Source organism: Daucus carota, chromosome 1, assembly GCF_001625215.2.
Source record: "Daucus carota subsp. sativus chromosome 1, DH1 v3.0, whole genome shotgun sequence".
NCBI classification, from domain to species: Eukaryota; Viridiplantae; Streptophyta; class Magnoliopsida; order Apiales; family Apiaceae; genus Daucus; species Daucus carota.
Window position 1 is genome coordinate 2,412,643 of NC_030381.2, and position 17,107 is coordinate 2,429,749.

The window sequence follows — 17,107 nt, forward strand, 5'->3', positions numbered from 1 at the left end:
CAAAATTTGACAGTCTAATGAAAACGATGAATCATTAAAACTCAATCATCAACCAACAAAGCATTAAAATTTGATCATCAAACTTGAGCTTATGCTATAGTTAGACTCAAAATTAAATTGATAAATCATTAAAACTCGATTATCAAATCGGACTTAAACTCATTTATGAAGCCCGACTCAAATTTGAGTTTATGCTAGCTTGACTCAGATTAAAACGACAAATAATTAAAACTCGATTACCAAATCCGACGTAAACTCGAATTTATGCCGACTTTTAAATAAACTTACTACCTCACTTAACCCCGTCACTGGCAAATTTTTATGCGATCAAGGCTTTGGAGGGCAGGTCGTTACCTCTCGAATAATTAAAATTAAACGAAGTAATAATAATAAAAAATGCAAAAGATGAAATGAGCGAAAAACTCGGATTTTATGAACTCAGCAACAATTTACATTTCCGGACCCAATACATTAACAAAATTGAAGAAGATCAATATATTAATCTTCAAAATTCATGCATAATTTATCAACTCTCTTGACTCCCCGTTTCTTGTTCCCGTTCCCGTTCCCGTTGCTCCGGCGACTTTTCCGGCGTCGTTTTCTCACTCTCCCCGACTTTCTCGACCACGCACACTTTGTTACTCACCACCGGAGTCGCCAAGAACGTGGGCTTCACATCTCCGGCCATGATCACCACAATCTTCTCCTCAAACGGCGCCGGAAAGTCCTTCACCGGCGAGTTCTCCGGCTTCTGGTCGCCGGCCTCGAGGTCGCGCTCGCTCTCCTCCTGCATGCGGCCGGAGAGCTTCCAGTAGGAGCATGCGAGAATCAGTAAAGCAAACACTATGAGCCCCAGCATGGCGGCGAGGCCGCCGAAGAGGTAGGGCACCGGGGAGTGCCACGGGGAGCGGGTGATCACGGTGGCGGGCGGGGAGAATGTTGTTTTTCTTGTTGTCGTTGTCATTGTGGATGCGAGATGAAGGATTGTTGTTGGAGTTGTCATATTTTACGAGTGCGCGGAAATGCGTGCTGTTGGGAAATGTGAGGGGGGAGTGTGAAGGTGGCTTGAATTTGAGAAATGGAGAGGAGGGTGGTGGGGTATTTATAGGAGAAGTTGAGGGTGGTTTTGATTAGGTTTTTTTATGTGTGGATATGTGTATGGTGCTACAAAGGTGATGTCTGCACCAATTTTGTGTGTGCTGTAGTATATATTTGGTTATTTGGTTATGTAATGTTTATGTTTTCTCGGGTCGAATTCGAATTCGAACTTCAAATTAAAATTTTGATTATTAAATTTGATGTTTTTTTTTGAGTGCAATTAAATTCAATGTTAGTTTAATGAAATTGAAATGAGTCTCAGATTTGATTATGTTAAATTTTTATCAGTCACGGTTTGAGTTTTAAAATCAAATTTTATTTTCATCTCTTAGCGTCAGTGTTGGTCAAGCAAAATACTTTCGTTGTTGATATTGTTATCGATCTCTACGTATTTCACCGTTCCTCCATAAATTTGCTCTGTCCCTACCATACTCCGTTTTGATGATTCTTACTGTCAGGATTGGTCATATTTATATTTGATATTGATAATATTCGAGTCATTTGGACTTGAACTTAAAGTGAGTAAAAATAAATAAATTATCTAGTGAGATTATTGATTTGTTGGTTATATTTTTCATATCAAATTTGTAATACATGATTTTTTGTGTATGTTATACTAGAAACTTAGTTATATACTCCTATGTGAGTTATACCCTACAACAAGGTGATGGATTCGGGTGAGCTAAAGCTACAAAGGAAGCACCTTGTGGATCCAAATGGGAGTGATTCTTGATGTTTCAAGGGCCCCATTCATATTGTTGGGCTTCCTAGTATTTACCCAGTATTTTCTCAATGTCCCTGGTTTATTCCTAACTACAAATTTATTAGTACCTGCTCAAGAAAGGACATTTGAGTCTTGCTTTTGGATAAATTTCGTAGTAACTCTTCATAGGCTCCTCAAATGTGCGTACACATCATATATCCACAAAATTACACGTAATTCTCTCTTAATATTCTCAAATCTTTCATCACTGATGATGGTCACCCTCGATAATTACCATATCATGGTTATAGTTAGTCACGAACAATTTCAAACTTTTCAACCGAGATGGTCAGTCTTGATAATCAAGTATAGTCACATATATGATTAGACACGAACACGATTACGTGATACAGACTAATTAATTTTTAAATTTTTTAATTAATTTTTTAACATGTCAACGTCACTGATAATCATACCTGATATAATGTGAGCGGTTAAAAAACCATGTTGTAAAATATTTGTAACACTCTTTTCACACCGAAAAGACATATTCTAATCTCGAAACAACATATTCTATAACAATTGTGATGGACTATTGCAAAAAAGAAAGCCAAAACAGTGAAAGCCAAGCTAATCATCACAAATTGCAATATTCCCATGGATTAACTTGTCTCCACCCTCCACTAGGCATGATTACATGAATATATGTAGAGAATGTTATAATGAATTGATGAGGTAATACATGAATTTAATCCCCTTATTGATTCCAAAGAGGCCCTAGTGCTGTAGAGAAACAGGCACAGTGAAAGAGCACTAGGTTGTGTTAGTGTGTGATGAGATGGGTGAACAAATCAAAGTGTGGAGAAATGAATATTTGTTTATGTGGAATATAATTTGTGGGTAAAGTGACAACAACTAATGTGGAATTAGCACTGAGTTAGTTTTATTCATAAGCCACTTTGTGATGGTTTCATGGCAGCTTCGCAATCCGTTTACCTGTTTGATTGTTACTTGTGATTCGCGAAGCATATTATGGATTATCGAATATGGATCTAGGAAATAAATTTCCTGGTAATGCGGGTGTGGAATGAATTTCTTGATATTGATATTATACTCTCTCTTTTAAATAAGTTAGTTTGATTTTTTGACACGAGCTTTTTGATTGCATAATTAAAAATAATTCTTTCAGATAAAAAATAATACACTTAATATAATATTGAAATTTTTAATAAAAAAATAATAAATTTTAGCTATGCAGTAAACGATTTAGACATGCGTGTCAAAAAGAGCGACGTGTATTTTTTAAAATAGGTGGAGTGATAGTTACCATTTCGTCCATTCGAAAATAATAATTATTTTATATTTTTCACGTATTTGAGTTAAAATATGTTTTTTTATAATAGAGAAGTATTAAACTTTTTATTCGAAAGAAAATTCAAGACTAATGTGTATAATTAATTTTTTTACTTCTTGAACTTTGAGTAAAAGAATAAATTGATTAAAATGATGATTATTTGGCAGGGAAAATACGATTTAAATATTTATATATTGGTGACCAGAATTTTTACTACTGGGTGATTATGACTCGTAAATGAATTGGAGAATAATTGTGTTTAGATAATCTAATAAAATCATACTTATTTTAATCTAATTGAATAAAATCTTACAAAATCGAACTGAGTTGGACAGGAATCACCGAATCATGATGCATGAATTTTCCCGCCAAAGGTACGTTCCATGACCTTGTATGTTGCATTATTTTGCAACTCGCATGCCTTAAACAAATAAAGTTTCTTTTTGTAAATAATTAATAAGTATTTATTTTATTTACCGAAATTAAAAGCCCTTTTTTCATGAACAAAAGCGATCATATTACGTTCATGATTCTGGGATAATGTAAAGTGGGGAATTACGGCATCTTCTTAATATTCAGGCGACTTAACTGAATTTGCACCATGTATTTGTAAGATCTGGAAATTGACATTACATTCGTGAAATTCTTGTGTCAGATTTACAAGACTTGGGAACAGAATAGAATATCTCCAATTTGCAGCTTTTTCAAATTCTTTCGCATCGATTTTACATGATTGCAAAGTCAAAATATCGATGCTTCTGTCCCGGATACTCCTTTCGTTAACGTGAATTCAGGAGACGAGAGTTTGTCACATATTTTAAAATTTATGTAAAATATAATTTTATATATTTTTTCATTTAAATAAAAGTTTCATGTTACATATTTATAGAAAAAGATAAAAATTAATTTATTAACTGTATTTTATATATACCTTAAAAGTCAAAAATTAATAATAATAATTCCTTCATATAAAAAATCTTTATATAGGAATGAATTTACGATTGGGTACCTGCTCGCACTAAATTTTATATGTACATCTATTATCGTGAAAATATTAATTTGGCCTCTTCGATAACTAACTTATACAACTATATAGTAGAAAAATCCATGTTAAATTTGATCCTAACTGCTAACTGGTACAACAAGCATGTCGAAAACTCTTTGCGCATGGAAGTTACATGAGATTTGATCCCTGATTGCTACTATTCAACTGGTGTTAAATTACATCATTACATAATGCTCAATAGTTTATTTGGGATCTTAATACAGTATAAGTATAATATTAGGAGACAATAATAGTGGATAATAGTCATTAACAGATGCCCATTTACAAAAATCAACTACCCATGGTACCATTATTTGTCCAAGTACATTTGCCACTACTACAGTCTTATGCACTTTAATTATGATAGATATTTTATCTAGATATTATATTTGCCCACTTTAATATAATACCGTACAATTTTTTGATTAAAATAAAAACTAATGGAGTCAAAATTTAAGAACTCGGGAAAAAAGGTTACTTGGAACTGAAAAAGTGAAAAAACTTAGACAAATTCATTTTGTTAATATCAATCAAACAATATTAATTAATATGTAATACATCGAATATAAATCAAACTCATTTAAATTTTAAAATTTTATATTTTAAAATAACATATGAAATGAATTAATTTCATAGAATATAAATTCTAAACATTTTTTATAAACATTAAAATTGCAAATATATCTAACACGAGAAAATCGTAAAAAACAAAAGAAGTAGGCGATCTAAATTTAAATAGAAATTTGGTTTACAACAATTGATTATTAGCAACATATTATCGGTAAAAAAATTATTCGGTGGTAAATATTCCAAAATAACGATTTTATCATTTATTTTAACATTTCTGATCAATGCATTTTATTCGCTTTTCAAAAAAAAATAATAATCTGGATTTAATATATTTTGACAAAAAAATTAGACAATCAAAAAATTCCGTTGATAATATGTTATTATACATGTATCATTACATATACGAGGAATCCCACCCGTCCAAGTATGTACAACAACAATACCAACATTAATGTTGTTGACATTTGTGTTACCTTTTCCTAATTGCTCACTTTATATGAAAACCTGGCTCACCGTGTACTTGAAATGTCGTTAACACACAGTACTAATCTGGGTGCTTAATGCGTAATCCACCAGCACACTTGTTTAATCCCCAATGCTAAAAAGAAGATCATATCTCATTAAGAAAGCGTTGAGATTTATACTAGATATTGTGCCTGTTTGTTTCGTAGAAGCAGAAGCTGCTTCTGGCTTCTGCTTCTCTTGACCCGTTTGTGTAAATAAGCAGAAACACTTTTAAGAAGCTGAGAATGCTAGCTTCTCTCTCACAGCTTCTACTTCTTTTCCAAACAGTTTATTAACTTATTACTTCTCACTTCTACTCCTTCTCACTTCTACTCCACTTCTTTAGTTTAAGCAAGAAGTCGCTTCTTTTAAGCTAACCCAAACGACCCCATTATCATGGAGCTTTCAGATTCTTTATTAAAATAATATTATGTGATAAATCACACACAAAATATATCTGCGTTAGTGGATGGATATTACATGTCGCCACATCTATCATTCAACTTGGCGTCCGACGTAATCTACTACCCCCTCCGTCCCTATTTATCTGTCATTTTGTAAGTAGAAATTTGTCCCTATTTAACTGTCCATTTATACTTTCAAAACTAATTTAATGATAATTTTTCAAATACATCTCTATAATTTCAATTTTCAAGGCTTGACTTATTTAAAACTTGGTTGAATTCATGTTTTCAAGACATAAAGTAGGGGTATTCCACCATTTTCAACATATTAATTAGAGGTATTTAATTAAAAAGTTTATACAATCAATTATTCTTTGGTATGTGTATTTTTTTCCAAAATAGACAGATAAAAAGGGACGGAGGGAGTATCTAAAATGCTAATGCAAATCTATGGATAAGTTTTTATGCGTGAAAGGACAACGTCCCCTCCTTTATTAAAATAGATTAAACACAAAAGAATTTCGAACGCGATATCTGAAGTGATCGGTATATTTTGAATTCGATTCTCGCTCATTTTAAAAATATTTAATTAAAATTAATATTTATTTATAAAACATATAAATTTAAATTGTTAAAAAAACGAAAAGAACGTATTCGAATTTTCACAACTAAACACATTATTTTAGTTACGGTAAATTTGAATTTTCAATATTCCGTGTCGATAGATGCACCAACGTGACCGTAAAGCAGGAGTGATCCATTCGCCTGAAAAGAACCCGAACACTCCATACGGAAAACAACATTGATGTAAAATTGATCACAATAATAATGAAAACGGTTAAAAATACCAAATTTGTACATACTTGTTCATGTTACTTGCATTTCATTAAATATCACAATTTACATGATTAATTCATATAAAATATTATTTTAATATTATACGCCGAAAATCACATATCTTAAAACTATAATCAAACAGTAATTTTTCGCAACAACTACTTCAAACTTTAGAATGTCAGAAAGGCTCGATACTGGACCGAGCCTCGGCCTTTACTCCGAACAGAACAGCCCAAAAACACGAAGTTTTCATCTTTACCACACATGATGGGCCTGCTAGAGCCCAAACCACACCAAAACCGAAAGATCCATTGCTTTCGAAAGCGGTGACCCAGTTCCCCAGATACGGCTCAGCCACAAATCAATCAATACGTGTAAACTCTACACACAAACACATCACACGCACACAAAACACACAGTCACATATGTATAAATAAAATAATTTAATTATTAATTAATCAGGAAAAAACTAATAGAAGAAGACTGTTCGCATCAGTCTGTTTCGGAGCTGAGATCATGTCTCGTTTAATCAAGTCCAGCGTTTCTCTCTCTAGAATCTGGTATATGCACTTTCTCTCTCTAGAATCTGGTGTGTTTCTGTTTGATCTCTTTGTGTTTGTTATTGATAATCTGATTGTGATTGTGTTTGTGTTTGTGATTGTGGTTGTTTTTGTGTGTGATTTTTGTTGATTAGTTGAATGAATGCTGTAGTTTTGTATGCTTGAATATTGCGAAATGATAAAGGTGCGAGGAGATATTGTCGGAGATTTTGAATTGGAGGTGTGAATTTGGAAATTAGGAATAAGTTTTAGTCAGGTTTAGTTGAGGTGAATGTATTCGGGAGATGAAGGAACTATGAGAGTCGGCTTTTAAGTAGCCGCATGAGGTCACTGTGAGCTTATTTGTGTGCTCGGAGAGTGAGTGGATTGTGTTAGGTTATTAGCGGAGGACAAGAATTACAATTGATGTTATTAGGATCCACTAATCTTTGCTGAATTGTGTGTTGGGAGAGTGAGAGTGGATCATCCAACATTATTAGAGACGAACAAGAATTAGAATTGACATTATTAGAATCCACTATCCGGAGCTTGATTGTTTTAGTATTACGATTACGTGGCTTTGGGGGCCCTATGTGACATAGTTGTGTGCTGAATATGTGTGGAGGCGAGTGCACTAGTAACTATAGGGCTTATTTTAGCTATACTTATCTCCGGTTTAAGTATTCAATAAGATAATAAGAGATTTGGAGGCAAATATGTGATGAGCTATCACAACGTGATAACGCCTATTTATGTATATCCACACTCCACAGTCCTTCAATAACATTAGGCACTGTTTACTCTTACACTTTTCAGATATCGCTAATTTTTCTCTTTCCTGAACACGAAGATAAACTAATACGAAGAGGTTCCGGGAAGGATTCCGTGGCTAATGTTGTTGACATGATGAAAATGTGGCTTGTTAAATTATAAGAAGTAGAATACCTTTGCTGAAAAAAGACTTTCTTATCAAATCTAAAAGCTTTATCTATGGGGTTCTTTTGAGAGATTTTTGTATATTTGGCAAAACTAGAAGCCTGTATTTGTTGTTCTTTACAATTAGGTTCCATATGTTCTTATACTTACTATAACTGCATAGGTATAGCTTTTTCCCAGCTTTCAAGAGATTGTTGTTTTTTCTTCTTTCTTATGTTGTGTTTGGTTTGGGAGCATGGAATGAAATGAAAAAAAAAATAGAAGGAAATGTTAGAAGTTTGATGAAAATTTTTGAAAAAAAAATGAGCGAGTGTAAATTTTGTATGATAGGATTTGGAAAGAATATGAGTATGATGGAGAAATGGGCATTGCCTCTTTAAATGGTGGGTCTAGCTCTAGTGTAAGTTGTTAGGGAACCAAATGGAGGATGGAATGATACTTTGAACATTTACCCACACCTTAGTTTAAATTTCATTCCATTCCCTCCCATTTTATTAACAACATTGGCAAATATGTTTTTGGCATTATCTTTTACCTTCCTTTAAATAAAAAGGATCTTTCTTGTTTACTGAGATCCGTCATTTATTGGAACAGTACAACATCTGTGTCCAGAAATGTTAGATTTTTGTCTACAACAAGCAACAAGGTTGATGAACCTTTAAAGGTGGAGGAAGCAGAAACAGTAAATATTCCGCCGCCACCATCAGAAAAGGTACTCAAGATAACCATCTTTAATAATTATCTGCTTTTGCATCCCAATCAGATGTTGTGATATTATATCTTTGTTGAGTAGTTACTTGTGCTTGGTGGAAATGGTTTTGTTGGCTCACACATATGCAAAGAAGCTCTAGACCGTGGTTTATCCGTTCACAGCCTTAGCAGGTATTTCCAGGCTGAAATTTGTGACAAATCTGTATGGTTTCTTGCTACTACATCATTTCAGTTTTGCAATTTTGCATCTATTGGACACATTCTTTAAATTGCAAATGCAATGCTATTAGTGTCACCATATAGAGGAAAGTGCAAGAGTATAGTTTCATATGCTTTGCCTTTAAAGGGTTCAAAGCTTACCCATAGTTTTATATGCTGATCCTTGTAGTAATGTAGTGATATTGTGTGACCTGAAATTCCATTAATTCCTGTACTGTTGAGGCATTTTACAGTTTATGTATCTAGTATGGGCCAAACAAGATAATTGAAGGCTGCTCTTGTTTTGGAATGCTTTATACTATTTAACCAAAACACCACTCTACACCATGCTGAGCTATGTGTAATTATTTGATGTATTTTTTAATCATGGCCTTTAATTTCATTTTCCTGAGTAGATCTGGAAAATCATCTGTACAAGAAGCATGGGCTAACAAGGTGACATGGCATCAAGGTAAATGGTGTGATACATCTCTTGCTTTCGTTCTATAATTATGTATAGATGTTTATTTCTTGTTTCCATCCCCTTCTTTGGCAGGAGACCTGCTTTCAGTTAACTCATTGAAGGATGCATTGAATGGAGTGACTTCTGTTGTATGTAGTACAGTGTTCTTTACTGTTTGAGAGTCAGATTTAAAATGACAATGATACCTATAATTTCTTTTTAACCAATATAGGGTTGAAAACACAAATTTATGATCCCTTCAATTCATTTATATGGTTTTATTCATATAGCCATATTGTGTTGTGTTCTGGTCATATTCTACCTACTTATTGCATAAAATATGCTTCTTTACCTGTCTATGCAATGAAGTGCTATTCCTTTAATAGGCCAAATTCATATAACTTTTCACGTCTATGTTTTGTTTCTTGAGCATCCTTTTCCTTGGAAATTTTTCAGTCTTATTCTTTTTAAGCCGTGATTATGTAATATGAAAGGATTTGGAATACATATATTTAGGTATTAAATTCTAAAGTCAATTAAATAAATGCCTTCATCACTGAAGTTTCTTGATAAAAACAAGGTGAGGTTAGCTGGTATTTATTTGATGATTAGGATCAGATGTGTGTGTGTGTGTGTTTGTATTTGTTTTGCTGAAGGAAATTAGATCAACATTTTCACGGATTAAAGGAAAAAATTTGGAATATTTATGGCGAGTATTGGAGGCTGTATTAATGGCTGAAATGTTTTTGCTTCTAAGCTTAATACTTTTATGTGACTAGAGTTCTTTGCAGGGTATGTTGATACATGATTTATCTTTCATGTTCTGTATTGGTTTCTTCTTTGCTGTTTGTAATATTAATAAGTTTCGAGCGAAATAAGTATCACTTTTGCTTTAATACAGATGACAGTATGTTGATTTGGAACTTTAGAACTATGTGTATCTTTGTGACTTGTTAATTGCTATTACTAGATATCATTTTGTCCATGTAAGATTCCCTTTGTTATAGTTCAGTATTTATATAAAACAAGTAGATCTAAGTTCATATCTTCTCTATACCAATTAAAATGAGATTCATGGAAGAAATTAAACAATACTGTACAAGCAAATTAGATAATATATTTAGGCAGGAATGTTAACAATACGAATAAATACTGTAAGTACAGAGCTCACGATCCATTGAAGACCATTACATATTTCCACTTAAAAAGGCTTTACTCTTCCTCTTAACATTTTCTAGTTAGTTCTTGGATACATTACTTATTTGAGCTATCTAAATAGAAACATAGTACAATATTTCACAATTTTCTCTCGCTATACATAATACTATAATAGCGGTCATTGGTCGAAATATTAAGCGAAATGAACTTCTGCAGATTTCTTGTGTTGGTACTTTTGGGACCAACTCATATATGTACAAGGTAAATGGAACTGCAAACATCAATGCAATTAGAGCTGCTGCAGAGCAAGGTATGTTGATAACCTGCTGATTAGGCCATTGCCATACTGAATTATTGCAGTATCTAATTGTACATATACAATTGCATGTGTTATGTGTATAACTGCATACTTAGTGAAATGACATTTATGAGTCTGTAATAGAGTATATGATGTCGGAATCTGTTGATCCTTTCTTACAACTGGTATAACTAGTGGTCCCATCTTCAAGCTAGGGTGCTTAAAAAACATACTGTACTGGCCTGCTACACTTCAATATTATTGTTCTTAAATTTTTTTTCCTAGTATATGAATTGAATCGGCTCCTCTGTAGATATATGCAAACTACTCTAACTGTTCTCAGAGGTTTCCTTTTCTATAAAGTTCCAATATTAGACGTGGTTGTGTCTCCTAAGTGGAGGAGGGGTTACCAACACAGTTGATGCTTACCACAGAAAGAGCTTGTTATAAGAGAACTTGAAATCAAACTGTTCCGGAGGTGGAGACCAACTATTATCTGTGATGAGCAAACTTAGTCATGTAGCACATTTTATGCCGCTTTTAATTAAGCATGTTGTAGCACCACGTCCCACATCCAGTACGTGGGACAATTAATATCTAAGATAATGTACCATTAGAGATGCCCAAAAATACCATAGGTACGTCTTAGAGATTCCCAGAGAGACCATTGGGCTGGGATTTTTCTGAGATGTTGTGACAATCGGGACAGGCCTTTCCGGAAAGTACTAGGGCTGTTCTAGGTCTGAGGGCCAGGACGGGCTTTAAGTCTGACCCTTTTTCAGAAAACCTGCAGCTGATCAAATTAAATAATCAGTCCTGTACTCCTGTGTATAATATTTTAAATCAAAATAATGGAAGTCTGAAACTTGTATAATACTAGAACTTAAAGTGCGTGAACACCGGAGAATATGAAACATGGAAGATACAACCTAATACATGAAGAACTTGAAAGATACAAATTAACTTGCTACAAACTAGGTTGGCTGGCAAAAAACATCAACTGAAATAAAAAGAGGAGAATCATTATCACAATGAAGACAGTTTAGAATTCCAGATTCACTTCTGCAGTTCTGCCAATATTACAAACTCATATCATTGCATTATAATTTACAGCTGCATATCACCGTTGTACGGCTACCAAACACACTTCATGATCTTTTTAGGTGTCAGGTGGCTGTCTTGTTCATTAGTAAGTTTTTTGCATCAAGGCCTGTGTAATTTGTTGGATTCAGTTTTCGGACACACCTGAATTCTTGATTGAGTCTTGGGATTATTAGACATGTATTTTAGGTGAATGTGAACTTGTATAACTTTTCGTCTATGCTCTTTGTTTTTGTTTGTTATCGGTTGTTTATTAAAATCACAACATTAGTTCTACTTGCTTTTACTTTATATTTCCCCCGCTTAAATGATTAAATAAGTTGTCTTTACATAATCATGTATGTTATTATTTTACTGGAGTGCTCCCTGTATGTAATTAAACAGGAATGCCTTGTACTTTAAGGCTTAAGCAATTACTCATAATATACAGTGTTTTAATAAATTAATCATCAATTTGTATACAGGAGTCAAAAGATTCGCGTATATCTCTGCTGCTGACTTTGGTTTAGTTAATTACTTGCTACAAGGTTATTACGAGGGAAAGGTACTACCCTGACCTTCTAATTATTTGGATGCAACATATTTATGATGTTGATTTGTGCGAAATGAGTGCAATCTCGTTACTTGCAGTTGCAACACTAGAAATGGTCCCTCTTTTTTTCCTCGCACTAAGTTTGCAGTATGTAATCAACCTTTTTGTTGATCTTTTTATTTATTCAAAATTAATGAAGAAAAAAGATTACTACTTTGTGGATAAAGAACTTCTCATGAAGGTGTTAGCGAGCCAGTGATTTGAGGGAACTTATAACTTATGAGTAGCTTATGAGCTTTAAATTTGTTAAAGAGGGGAGACCCTGGGTATGTTGGCACGTGATGCACATTCACTACTTGCAGCTTGAAGTGGATGAAGTAATTGATATATATATATATATATATATATATATATATATATATATATATATATATATATAGGGGATAGTTCAACGAGGAACTCCCCAATCCGAGTAACTGGGTAACTTTGTATTTGGGCCGTACACGTTACCCATGTAACTGCAATGCACACCTTACCCTAATAACTGCAAAACATAGACATCTGACCACACGGCGTTAATTCTAAAACACATGTGACATATGTTTTTCTATTTTTTTTATTACATATTATTAATATTTTTTATTTTGATATCATACTTTTTATGTTCCATATTTTTAATTTTTAGGTATGTTCTTAAATTATACTACCTATATTAAAATACATCAAAAATTATATAGAACTTTATGAAAATAATTATATAACATATACAAGTAGAATGTAATTAATAAATACAGGACATTGGTAAAATATGTACAGTACACAGAAAATTTACATAACAGAACACCTTAAAATTACAAAATATTAATAACTACTATACAGTACACAAAAAATTTAATTGCAGAACACATAAAATTACAAAATATTAATAAATAATATACAATACATAAAATAAATAAAAAATATAAAAATAATTATATAACATATACAAGTAGAATGTAATTAATAAATACAGGACATTGGTAAAATATGTACAGTACACATAAAATTTAAATGAAGAACACATAAAAATTACAGAACATTAATAAATTATATACAGTACAACAGAAAATATAATTACAACACACATAAAAATTACAAAATATTAATAAATAATATACAGTATATTAAATAATTAAAAATATATAAAAATAATTACATATATAGTACATAAAATAATTAAAAATATATAAAAATAATTATATGACATATACAAGTAGAATGTAATTAATAAATACAGGACATTGATAAAATAGGTACAGTACACAGAAAATTAAATAACACAAAAAATATTGTAAATCCAAAAAATTTATGTAGCATTAATAAAAATACAGAACACTAGATAGTGAGTACATGCATACAGAACATGTGATTTCCACGTAAAATTTTATTGAGTAACTAACTGTTACAAAACACATAATTTATATAAAAAACAAAAGAAAATGATAGAACGTGCGGTTAAAACTGGACCTAACGACGTTAGTGTACAGTTAATGTTGCCAGGTTACTCAATGAAAAGGTTACCCACTGAACCTCCCCCTATATATATATATATATATATATATATATATATATATATATATATATATATCAATATTTGTGAGAGTAATATTTATGTTCTGATTGTTTATGGTTATGTTACTATAATGCCGGAAGTAAAATCTTTTAATCCGTGATGAGTTTATTATCTCTATATTGGGTAAGTTATTCATGACTAATTCATGGCACTTCTATATGCAATACAGAGAGCAGCTGAGACAGAATTGCTTACTAAATTTCCGTATGGAGGTGGGTCTTCTATTCATCAAGACTTTATAAACAACCTTAATGTAGGCAGGCTGGACATACATTCTAGTTCATCTGTCTATCTATTATACTAGTAGATTTTAGCACCGAAATCAAACTGCGTCGGTAAACTCTATTGTATCAATATTCAGTAGAAGAAATCATGTCCCCCCAATGTCCCTGAATTTAATTTACATAACCAAAGTGGCCTCATTCATCCTGGACTGCTTGATCTCCTACATATTATCAGCGTACATAAGTTCTGAGGCAAACAATACACTAAGATTACAACCTCTAATATCAATATAGTTCCTAGACTGCTCGACTCAATGTTTATTGATACAAAACATTTTTCATAAAGTTTATCTGCCCACCAATTCACATAGCAGTCATTATTTGACAGATAACCATCATCTTTGCACTACAAGATAATGGTTACTGGTAATGTTTTATTGATGTTCACGATTCATAAGCGTTCTTTCAGGAGTAATTCTGAGGCCTGGATTTATGTATGGAACTCGGCGTGTTGGAGGCATGAAGCTACCTCTTGGTGTTATTGGTTCTCCGCTGGAGATGGTAATTTTTTGGTGAAATTTAATTTACATCACTTGAAACTATTCCAGCATGTTCTGTGATATTTCCTTCGATTCTGTACTTTCACAACCTTCTTAGAACATGCAGTCAGAGATCTCATAAACACTACACCAATTTTACAGGTTCTCCAGTATGCAAAGCCTCTGAATCAGGTTCCTCTTGTGGGACCTCTACTGGTTCCTCCTATCAATGTAACAGCAGTGGCAAAGGTCGCAGTTAGAGCAGCAACTGATCCTGTTTTCCCTCCTGGGATCATAGATGTTCATGGATTACTGCGCTACGGGCAGCAAAAGTCTATCTAAGTTTGTTCTTTTAGTTGATTCTTTAGTTAGTAGTGAAATTCTCGCTTTAGTCCTAAATATAAATTTAAATATATGTTGAGCTGCTTAAATGGAATGATTTCCTGTTAATTGGAATGTCTGTCCGGATTCTTCACGAAATAAAATTATCACAAATAAACAGAGGCAGAGTGAAACTGTTATGATATTTTTCAATGTGATGTTGGTGTACATTGCCCTCTCGATTTCTGTCATAGCATAGGTTCCGCTCAGCTTCATTTGATTAGATTTATCCATGTTCGTAACGTTGTATCGTACCTTCGCCATCTCAAATTCTCTTCATTAGGCTCAAATTTTCAATGTTGTCCTGTTTCCAAATGAACTGGGAATGGTAGTGTTGCAGTGCCGTGCTTTCATTTTTAGGAGGTTGATTTATGAGGCAAATAAAAATATTATGTTGGAAGTTTGTGGCTACCGCAGTGACATCAGCCATACCAATATTACATTTTTTTCCCCTTGCTGTTTTTGTCTTGAAGCCTAATTATTTATGGACATATATGATACTGTATATACAAAGAAAAATACAAATTACAATCAAAAAATTAAATTAGTAAAAGAATATGCCGGGGGCTGTGAGATAATTCTCAGAAATTTAATTTATGACTTATGACATTCGTTTTAATCTTCAACTTAAAATAAAGGATTTTAAAGAAAAAATTTAGGTGTCCAAAATTGTTACCAAATTTTTTAAAATTAAATTTAGTTAGTAATTTATAATTAATGTTACTAACATTATTATTATTAATTATTAATATTATTAATGAGATCTCTTCTATTTACATAAATATCTAATTAAAATTAGTCATGAAAAAAAAATTTGTAATCTGATTTCGATTCGATAAATACGGTGTGATTTTTTTTTTCGAAAAACTAATTTCGATTCGATCAACAGAGTCCGAGACAAAAACAAAATCTTACCATCTAAAAAATCGTATTTCCAGTTTGCTGTTTAACAACCGTATGGTAGTGTACTGTTATAAACTCTTTTTGCCTAACGCTAGTTTTTCTTTTTTCTCTTTTCTCTGCCGCCTCTCTTTTTTCATCCCCGACGGGGCTTGCAACGGTTTTCCAATGGAAAACTCCAAATCTTTACGTTTGATTGTTTGTTCTTTGATTGATCTTGCTTTTTCATTGATTTTTTTAGTAAATCTCCTTCTTTGGGGAAACTTTTTTTAGATCAATATCACCGAAACTTTCGATTTTCATTCTTATTCGCTTTCAGAGGGTTTTTTGGATTTGTGAGTGGATCGATTATCTCCTACACGTCGTGGTGCAGATGTAATTGTTTTAGTTTGTAGTTGGATTTTCACTAGTTTGTTTTGATGATAGTTTGATTTCTCTCCCTCCTTTTGTGAGGGTTGGTTTGGATTTATCGATAAAAGCCTTCCGAGAATTGCATTGTGGTTGATAGCTCAATCAGAGGTTTTTAACAACCGTATGGTAGTGTACTGTTATAAACTCTTTTTGCCTAACGCTAGTTTTTCTTTTTTCTCTTTTCTCTGCCGCCTCTCTTTTTTCATCCCCGACGGGGCTTGCAACGGTTTTCCAATGGAAAACTCCAAATCTTTACGTTTGATTGTTTGTTCTTTGATTGATCTTGCTTTTTCATTGATTTTTTTAGTAAATCTCCTTCTTTGGGGAAACTTTTTTTAGATCAATATCACCGAAACTTTCGATTTTCATTCTTATTCGCTTTCAGAGGGTTTTTTGGATTTGTGAGTGGATCGATTATCTCCTACACGTCGTGGTGCAGATGTAATTGTTTTAGTTTGTAGTTGGATTTTCACTAGTTTGTTTTGATGATAGTTTGATTTCTCTCCCTCCTTTTGTGAGGGTTGGTTTGGATTTATCGATAAAAGCCTTCCGAGAATTGCATTGTGGTTGATAGCTCAATCAGAGGTTT

General features: G+C 32.8%; 2 protein-coding genes across 2 annotated transcripts; one reads left to right on the forward strand and one right to left on the reverse strand.

Moving 5' to 3' along the window:
• Positions 1–526: 526 nt before the first annotated feature.
• On the reverse strand, positions 527–964 carry LOC108203841 (protein GLUTAMINE DUMPER 3-like). The gene has a single exon (XM_017373043.2). The coding sequence runs from the start codon at positions 962–964 to the stop codon at positions 527–529; it is 438 nt and encodes a 145-aa protein (XP_017228532.2).
• Positions 965–6,909: 5,945 nt separating this feature from the next.
• On the forward strand, positions 6,910–15,360 carry LOC108192335 (uncharacterized protein At1g32220, chloroplastic). The gene is made up of 10 exons (XM_017373042.2): positions 6,910–7,075; positions 8,585–8,702; positions 8,784–8,872; positions 9,316–9,371; positions 9,456–9,511; positions 10,737–10,830; positions 12,384–12,463; positions 14,233–14,275; positions 14,757–14,848; positions 14,989–15,360. The coding sequence occupies exons 1-10, from the start codon at positions 7,032–7,034 to the stop codon at positions 15,166–15,168; spliced, it is 852 nt and encodes a 283-aa protein (XP_017228531.1). The 5' UTR covers positions 6,910–7,031; the 3' UTR covers positions 15,169–15,360.
• The last annotated feature ends 1,747 nt before the right edge of the window (positions 15,361–17,107 follow it).